The sequence below is a fragment of the Colobus angolensis genome, unplaced genomic scaffold, assembly GCF_000951035.1.
Source record: "Colobus angolensis palliatus isolate OR3802 unplaced genomic scaffold, Cang.pa_1.0 Scaffold199, whole genome shotgun sequence".
Lineage (NCBI taxonomy): Eukaryota > Metazoa > Chordata > Mammalia > Primates > Cercopithecidae > Colobus > Colobus angolensis.
The window spans coordinates 336794-346246 of NW_012115143.1; the positions used below are offsets into that span (position 1 = coordinate 336794).

Below are 9453 nucleotides of genomic sequence, written 5' to 3' on the forward strand. Positions count from 1 at the left end.
CATTTCCAATAAACGTTGACCCAAGAACATTCTAGAAAAGATGCCAAATCTAACATTGAATAATGTTCTGATATCCTAAAATTTTAGGACTAAAAATCATGTTCTCTAAAATTCACAGAATATTTTCCTAGAATTCAGTACCTCTCGTTCACCCTAACTAGCTTTTTTGCAATATTGTTTTCCATTCATTTGGTGGCCAGTAGTTGGGTGGTCTGTATAACTGCCTACTCAATAACATGTCAGCAGTTCTCAGCTTCTTTCCAGTGTTCACCTTACTCAGATACTCCCTTTTCATTTTCTGACAACACCAGCACTTCATGGCAACAGAGATGTCCCTAGCCAGGTGCTCCTCTCTCTAGCATGCAGTCTCTCTAGCTCTCATACTCACAGTGTTTCTTCACATCTATTTTTAGTTTTCCTGGCTCAAGCATCTTCAGGCCACTGAAACACAACCCTCACACTCTTTCTGTCTCCCTCTGGCATGCATGCTGCTGGTAGGAGACCCCAGGTCAACATTGCTTCAGAAATCCTTTAGCACTCATTTCTCAGGAGAACTTATGGCTTCAGAATCACAGCTCGGTTTTTAAGATGGACATAACCTGTACGACCTTCTGATGGGCTTTCAACTTCGAACTGGATGTGGACACTTTTCTCTCAGATGACAGAATTACTCCAACTTCCCCTTTGCAGTTGCTTCCTTTCCTTGAAGGTAGCTGTATCTTGTTTTCTTTAAAAAGCTTTTTCTTCCAAAGCCACTAGCCATGCCGACCGTCATTAGTGCATCTGTGGCTCCAAGGACAGCGGCTGAGCCAAGGTCCCCAGGGCCAGTTCCTCACCCGGCCCAGAGCAAGACCACCGAGGCTGGGGGTGGAAACCCAAGTGGCATCTATTCAGCCATCATCAGCCGCAATTTTCCTATTATCGGAGTGAAAGAGAAGACATTTGAGCAGCTTCACAAGAAATGTCTAGAAAAGAAAGTTCTTTATGTGGACCCTGAGTTCCCACCGGATGAGACCTCTCTCTTTTATAGCCAGAAGTTCCCCATCCAGTTCATCTGGAAGAGACCTCCGGTGAGTAACTTCCTGCTTACTGGCTGGGCTTTCCCCCCACGGAGGAGTCCTCCCACTCAGCACCTCCGGCAGCTCAGCTGTGCACATGGGCAATGGGGGAAGGATCCTGGCAGCAATTCTGCTGGGCTCTGTCCTTAAGTGTGAAGCAGGGAGGAGAGGAACAGGTCTCAGATATTTCACCAAATCTCAGCAAAATCCAGAGGGAGAGCGGGGGAGGTAGGGCTGATTCTCATGCTCTGACTCTTTCTCTCTGAAAAAAAAAAATCTTGCTTTTTATAAAAGTGGTTGGAACTCAGTTTAATTCATCCTGTAAAAATTTTCCTTCCTCAGAACAAATTCCAGACAGCCCAGATCTACCCTTTCATTTTAAATACCTTTCATCTTTGTCAGATTACTTTGGTTTCTCTGGCTAAAATCATATTATTCTTCTTTAATTTACCAGTGGCCATATCTTTCCGAAACATAGCAACCCTAGAAAGAAGAGAGTCATAGGCAAGGAATATTTTTTCATGCATAAAATGTTGGGGTTAGAGAGAGAGACCTAGCAATCGCTTTTGTCCACCTACCGCACCTCATAAGCGAGGAGTCAAGGCACACCAGAGTGAAATATATCCAGTGGGCACATGACAGAGCCCGGATTAAAACTTTCTCTTTTAGGAAACGCTCCCAGCCTCTGGGTTTCATTTATAGTGATCACCAGGAGGGAAATCACATTCCCCTGGCTCACCTCTCAGATCATCCCTCCAGTGTGACTCTTGTTCCTTTTTTTTTTTTTTTTTTTTTGAGACGGAGTCTTGCTCTGTCGCCCGGGCTGGAGTGCAGTGGCCAGATCTCAGCTCACTGCAAGCTCCACCTCCCAGGTTTACGCCATTCTCCTGCCTCAGCCTCCCGAGTAGCTGGGACTACAGGCGCCCGCCACCTCGCCTGGCTAGCTTTTTGTATTTTTTAGTAGAGACGGGGTTTCACAGTGTTAGCCAGGATGGTCTCGGTCTCCTGACCTCGTGATCTGCCCGTCTCGGCCTCCCAAAGTGCTGGGATTACAGGCTTGAGCCACCGCGCCCGGCTGACTCTTGTTCTTCATTCAAGAAATATTTATTGAGCATCTACTAGTGCCAGCACTGGGCAAGCAACTGGGGAGACAGCAGTGAGTAAGACAAACCAAAATCCAAGCTGTCTTGGAACCTAGGGTCCTGAAGGGAAGATGGGCATTGAACAAGAGTGACGTTGTCAGGAGACGATGTTCTGGGTGCCACAGGATCATGTGGCAAGGAGAGCTAACCTGGTCCAGGGAGAGAAACCCTTCCTGAGGAAACGATGGCAAGCTGAGACCTGATACTATTCCTTAGTCATGTTTTTCTTTAACCTAAGATGGGCCAGGCGTGGTGGCTGATGCCTGTAATCCCAGCATTTTGGGAGGCCCAGGCTGGAGGATTGCTTGAGCCCAAGAGTTTGAGACCAGCCTGGGCAACGGGGCAAAAATCTATCTCTTTTGTACTAAACATTCAAAAAATTATCCAGGCATGGTGGCATATGCCTGTGGTCCTCCCTGCTTGGAGGCTGAGGTGGGAAGATAACTTGAACTCACGAAGTCGAGGCAGCAGTGAGCTGAGATCACACCACTGCACTCCAGGCTGGGTGACAGGACTGAGACCCAGTCTCAAACAACAACAACAACAACAAACCTGAGGTGGAATACTCCACAACCCGTGTATTCCATAGGGGCTCTTCTCGGTTCTATGGTAAGGCCCATAACTGTCCTGAAGGCTTTCAGTTTAGAAGATAACACTGTTCTGCTATCAAAGTAGTTGGACATGTCATAACCCCCTGCTGAAATATCTTCAGTGACATCCCTCTCTCAGCTGCCTTCAGGACAAATCCCCCACTGCCTTCAGGACAAATCCAAACTCCTTAGCCAAGCCATAGGCCCTTCTCAGCTGGTCCCTGCCTACCTATCCAGGCCCATCTCCATCCTCTTTTCCCAGATCCTGACACACCAGCAGTGCTTGGACATTTAGCTGCTCTGTGGTTCTAAGTCTTCTTGCACTGGAGGCCTTTGCTCATGCTGTCTGTCTGCCTGGCATGCACTTTTTGTTCCTGTCTGAAACTCTGCTCAGGTGTCACTTCCTTCAATCTTTCTCATGACTGTTTTCCTCTCACTGAGAGCAGAGACCCTTCCTGTTCATCTTTGAGGCCCCCTCACCAAGTTCAGGCCAGTCCCATAGTGGGTACTCAGCTGATGCTGGTGAATGAAAACCCATGCCGGAGGGCCTTGACGGATGAGACAGGATAGTCCTGCGTTCCCAGGCAGGGAGTTCTTAAAAACCCTTTCTTGGGCCAGACATGGTGGCGTATGCCTGTAATCCCAGCACTTTGGGAGGCAGAGGTGGGAGCATCACTTGAGCTCAGGAGTTGGAGACCAGCCTGGGCAACATAGTGAGACCCTATCTCTATAAAAAAAAAGTTTAAAAAAATAAAAGCCCTTTCTCAGAATGGGTAAAATTAAAACCTACAAATACTGTTTTCAGTGAAATCATTGGTGAACTTGAGTCACAAGCTAGACTTACAAATTAATAAAAATGCTTTAAGGGCCTGTTATGCTCTAAGTACTAGATTGGGCAGTGTCCATATTTGAAATGAGGGGTGCAGAAAACCTGTCTGTTCTAAATTTTGCCCCCACCACCACTATCACCAAAAACAAGGATCCTGGATCTTCGACTGTTTGAGTCACTAAAGGACCAGATAGCAAAGGCCATTCTTCGGTAAAATGCCCACATGTTCCCCTGGGGTTGAGATCTCAGGAACACTGCCCATTGGGTTCACTAGTATAAATAAGAAATATAAAATTAGAGATGGTCAGAGTTGGAATGATTCTTGGAGAGGTGGTCCAGTGTCCTTGCTTTACAGGTGAAGTGATTAAGGCCCAGAAAGGGCAAATGACGTATCTACAGCCACCCAAGTTGACTTGAAACTGAAAAACTGAAATGACTCCAGAACTTTCTGACTGTAAAGCACTTCTTGGAGACATCAGTTCTCCATTAACTTCTTCAGATGTAGTGACCTTTGCCAGCCCTGAGCAGTCTGAAAAGACTGTGTCCTATCAGGAAAAGCACCACGCAGGTAAGTAAAGGCCTTCCTGCTTTTTTCTGTCTAAGGCACAGAACCTTTGGAAACCAATCTGAATTTTTTTTCAACCATCAAGTATTATTTATTATAATTACAGTGATAATTATGATGATAATGATAAAGGGAGAATTATTCCTGGCCAACTATAATTCTAGTTAAAATAGCATGCTACACTTTCAGCCTTTCCCTCTTAAAAGAAAACAGGCTCTGGCCAACTGTTCCCAGCACAGCTGTAATCTCTTCTCTCACTTACCAGTGCTACTGTCACATGCATCTGTGTGAAGAGACCACCAAACAGACTTTGTGTGAGCAACAAGGCTGTTTTATTTCACCTGGGTGCAGGCGGGCTGAGTCCAAAAAAGGAGTCAGCAAAGGGTGGCGAGATTATCATTAGTTCTTATAGGTTTGGGATAGATGTACAAAGTACATTTTAAAGGGTGGGGAGAATATTACAAAGTACCTTCTTAAGGGTGGGGGAGAATATTACAAAGTACCTTCTTAAGGGTCCGGGGAGAATATATCCTATCAGTTAGGGGTAGGGCAGGAACAAATCACAATGGTGGAATGTCATCAGTTAAGGCTATTTGCACTTCTTTTATGGATCTTAAGTTGCTTCAGGCCATCTGGATGTATATGTGCAGGTCACAGGGTATATGATGGCTTATCTTGGGCTCAGAGGCCTGACAGCTACCTCACAGCCTTTCTTCCTCAGGAGCATCATGCCTTGAGTTTCCCGGCCAAACAATCTGATTCCTCTAGCCTTTCCTTATATGATCTATTTCTAGGATCAGAAAGCAAACAAATTATTCAACACTTCCCAACTGTTAAGGCAAGTTTTCTTGATGACAGATCCCAGGGCAGAATAGCATGGCCTCTAGAACAGGGCTTCTGGGATGCTGGTGCCCAATACACTAGGGATAGGTTGGGGATGGGAGGGCAGGTCATGTTTCATTCCGTGGGGTGGAAGGTTCAATTGCACCACAATCCTGGCCTCTCTTCTTCTCATGGTGGGTTTGTAAAGAGAACTTTACCTGTAAAGCCCAGTTCTTGGCTTCCGTCTTTCTCTGGGAAGCAAGCTGCCTGCAAGAAGCGTGACTTCTGCTTTCTGCCCTCCTTGCAGCAAGTTTTCTGGAGGCAAGACCCCATGGGGAGTCATGCAGGAGTCCCTGGGCCACCTGGTAATGTATAGTTAATAGTAAAGATAATCGCTAATCTTGAGTGAGAACTCACCACATGCCAGTAACTAAGTGCTTTCCATGTGTTAATTCATTTAATCTTCACAACAATCCTGTAAGGAAGTACCATTATTGTCCCACTTTACAAAGGAGGGAACTGAGTCTCAGAGGGATTCTCCAGATCTCCCAGTTAGTGAAGGTTGGGGCTGGGATTTAAACCCACACAATCTGGCTCTAGAGCCCCCAATCTATCTAATTCTGAGATTTAGCTGTCAATATCCATTTTTATTAAACAATAAATGTAGGATTTTGGATTCCCACCTGCCCTGTACTTTTGTAGCATTCCTTTATTGGCTCAAAACTCAGGCATGCATGGAAATAAGGTGTCATTTATTGGGTCTCCTGAAGACACAACAGGTATTGAGTGACACCCAGGGGTAGCCTCTGAAAGCAGCAGCCTCTGTAAGTTGGAGATGGAATGGCACAGTGGCTAAGAGCCCAGGCTCTGAGGTCAGATAACCTATGTTCAAGTCTTGGCCTGCTGCTTAATGCTTAGGTAATCTTGGTCACATACCTTCATTTTGCCACAGGTTCTCCATATGAAAAATGGAGAGCAACCATAATAAAAGAACCCATCTCATAATTGAGGATTAAATGAGTTAATGCAGGCTAAAGGCTTATGACCAGCACATGGGCATGTGCTCAGTAAACATAGACTGCTCTTATTACTGCCTACAAGCAGCTGTGCAGTCTCTTAAAAGTGGCAACATCATAAATATTTTTCCAGCTTAATTTGTGTCTGTTATTAACCACAGCAATGTATTTGAGTACTTCATGCCTGGTCTAAATGCATCCATCCATCTCAGCTGGAGGATGTGTGTGTGAATGCTCTCCTCATGAGCAGGGGACTGCTTGTCCTTTAGGGCAATTCCAGTTGTCTACATCAAATATCAAATGTACGTTTGGTTGTGAAAATCTGAGTGTATCATAGAGCCAGGAAGGCGACGACAAAAGAGGGTCACTCTTGTCTGGGAACTTGGCCACTTGCTCAGTGATTAGCTTTGAAGCCCCACCGAGACCAACATGGTGAGCAAGGGCTTCCTTTTTCCCATGCTTGCACCTCAGTCATGCCAGGTGGAGTTCTTAAGCTACTTCTCTCTGATCTCCTGCAATCCCCAAATCAGGGGCAGCCTAGATCCCTGCTTCTTTTGGAGGAATGAGAAGTGAAGGGCCAGTTGCAGGACCTTGTGATGCAGGATCTGGTCCCCTCCTCACCCTTGGTAACGTGGGATCGCAGAATTGCTCCACAGTGCCCTGCCCTGCACCATCAGCTCAGCTGGCCAGGGCCTCCAGCAGTGGACCCTGACAACAGTGAGGTTCCTGAGCTTCCCTCTGTCTCTGGTGCTAGGTGGAGTCACCTTTCTGTAAATTCCATGTTATTCCAGACCCACCCTAACCTAGAGCTTGGAGAAGGAAGGGCCCACCCTATTTAGGAGCTGGATTAACCCAGACTTCAGGTTAAACTTGAAACAACCCAGACTTCAGGTTAAACAGACCTGAATCATGGTCTCATGGTCTCAGTGTTTCTTGGCTCTGCTAGGAGAGGTTATTTCTGGTTGGGTCTCCAGTTCACAGCCCTGAATTGGAGTCAAAACTGCATCATTGATATACAGCCACCTCCAGCTTATCCTCCAGCTCTTTCCCTAGGAAATCCTGTTCTCGCTTCTTCCACCGTCCTCCAAGCTCCTGGGGCTGATAGCTGGGCCCTGCAGTTTCTCATCACAATCTTCTGCTTAACTCTTCTATTAGCTGTTGGGAGTTGGGGGAGCTTGTCACCTTCCCACTTAACTCAAGATCCAGTGCCTTTTCATTTGCTGGTGGTGGCTGGAGCTCCAGCTATGGGTTGCCTAACCCACCTCTTTCCCTCAACTCCTGTCCTCACCTCTCTATCTCACCTGATAATTACAGGGCCCCACCCATTACCAGCTCAGAGCTGGGTCTCCACTTCACCCATATTTCTCTACTGTTTGCCTTTCTTCTTGCAAGGTATTACTATCATACCCATATCCAGCCATGCTTTGCCCAGTAGTCCAACCTCACCCTTAGCCCTGCTCTTCCTCACTCCTGGGGCCAGTAGTTGCCTCCGCCAACACCTGGACCTGTGGAAGCCTCTTTCCCAGACAGACAGCAGCAGCCCCTTAATCCTTGGAACAGATGACTTTATTCCTTGTATTCTGGTACACAAAAATCTCTTGTATTAGGCTCATTTTAAGGATAGAGTTTAGGTAAGTTTCCCAAGCTGTAATTCATCATGAACCTTATTTTCCCATGTCTAGAAGATTCTCAATACTAGTACTTTCTTGACCTTATCAGAGGGTATCCATGGAAGGTCATGACCATCACCCAGCTGAGTGCAGTAGAAGGAAGCTTTCTAATGTAAGTTGCATCACAGTTTCAGAGATGTGAGAGAAATTCAGAAATGTGAGGGAAATTGTGAAATGTAAAATGTGAGGGAGAAAAGCATTCAGAATGGAAAAAATAAGACAAAGAGTCCCTTCCCATCTAACTCACAGCCCTGCCATCCCCAACCTATTCCTTTTCCCAGGCTCCTTCTTTCTTCCATGCTGTCTATCAACATAGACCCAGCCACACTGGCTGGTTTTTGATGCTTTCTATATGACCTGGTCTCTTGCCGCTTCCCAGCGTCCTCGGCATCCAGGCAGAGCCAACTTCTTCCTTGTGCCAGGGCTGTTACACCAGGAGAAAAAAAAAGTATGACATTCTTCAGGGTAGATCTTCTTACTACTATGGAATTATTGTTGAGTCTTTAAACTTATTTCGCCAAATGTGCTCACTTTCTGAACCCTTAACATGGCAGAAACATCTTCTCTCTTCTCAAGGAAAACCTCTAAGAATAACCTTAGAAAGATTATTGTAATTACAGAATTACAATAATCTCTGGGGTGGGGGAAGGAGAATTAAATATGATTGTTTTCTAGGAAGAAAACAAAGGAAAACACCTGCCCGTTTACTTACGAGAAGGAGGGGCTCATGACGACCCCCCACCTGGTGTTCTTCCTCTCCACAACCCGACCCTCACAGAATTCTTTTTTTGGAGACAGAGTCTTGCTCTGTTGCCCAGGCTGGAGTGCAGTGGCTCCAGCTCGGCTCACTGCAACCTCTGCCTCCCGAGTTCAAGCAGTCCTCCCACCTTAGCCTCTCTAGTAACTGGGACTACAGACATGTGCCACCACGCCTGGCTAATTTTCGTATTTTTAGTAGAGACGGGGTTTCACATATTGATCAGGCTGGTCTCGAACTCCTGACTCCAAGTGATCCACCTGCCTCAGCCTCCCAAAGTGCCGGGATTATAGGCATGAGGCACTTCACCTGGCCTCCCTCACAGAATTCTTTCCAAGTGCTTGTGAAACTTCTGAGGCAAGTGACTTGGTAGAGGGTGGAGGTTCCTATTTTGGTTTACACAAGCAGGGGTGAGCCAACATTCAGAAGTCAGAATGTGGAAAGCACAGGAGTGTGTGGAGAGAGAAGCACACAGAAGGGAGCTGCTAGGAACCGGCTGAACTGTGGTGGGAATGAGAGGCTCTGCCCTCTCAGAGGCTATGGAGTGGTGTCAAGACTAATTCACAAGGAAGCCTAGTGCCTCAGGAAGCATTCTGCTCGAGAGGAGCTGACACGTACTTTTCCATTTTCATTCAACCTTCAAATTTAAACAATCACCATCAGAACTTTCAGAAGTGTATTATATGCTCCAGAACACCAGGAATATAGTATAAAAACTGCTATTTTTAAAATACCCCAGAGATCATAGGACCAAAAAATGGGAACTACTTTCAGCCTTTCCAGATGGATGGCTTTCTTTCCTGATACAAAGGTTTTAAAGGGAAAAGGATGGCTCCATCTCCTTCAGTAACCTACAGCTTGTAACTTTCACAGTCTGAACATTCATCCTTATTTCTAACTAGAACATTTCCAGATGCAAATGTAGTATATTTTCTCTGGCTGTGACCCAAAAGACAGTGAAATAGAGTCAGCTGATTTTCCCTGTATGGGAAATCCTCCCTATT

The 9453-nt window shown here is 46.0% G+C and overlaps 1 protein-coding gene across 3 annotated transcripts in view; it reads left to right on the forward strand.

The window, feature by feature from the left end:
* The first annotated feature begins 309 nt into the window (after window positions 1–309).
* Window positions 310–9453, forward strand: part of CAPN3 (calpain 3, (p94)) — a 56067-nt gene continuing 46923 nt past the window's right edge. For all 3 annotated transcript variants that reach the window (XM_011941107.1, XM_011941108.1, XM_011941109.1), the window contains exon 1: window positions 310–1070. In XM_011941107.1, the coding sequence (XP_011796497.1) occupies window positions 762–1070 (309 nt within the window). In that variant the 5' untranslated portion in view covers window positions 310–761. The remainder of the gene's footprint in view (window positions 1071–9453) is intronic.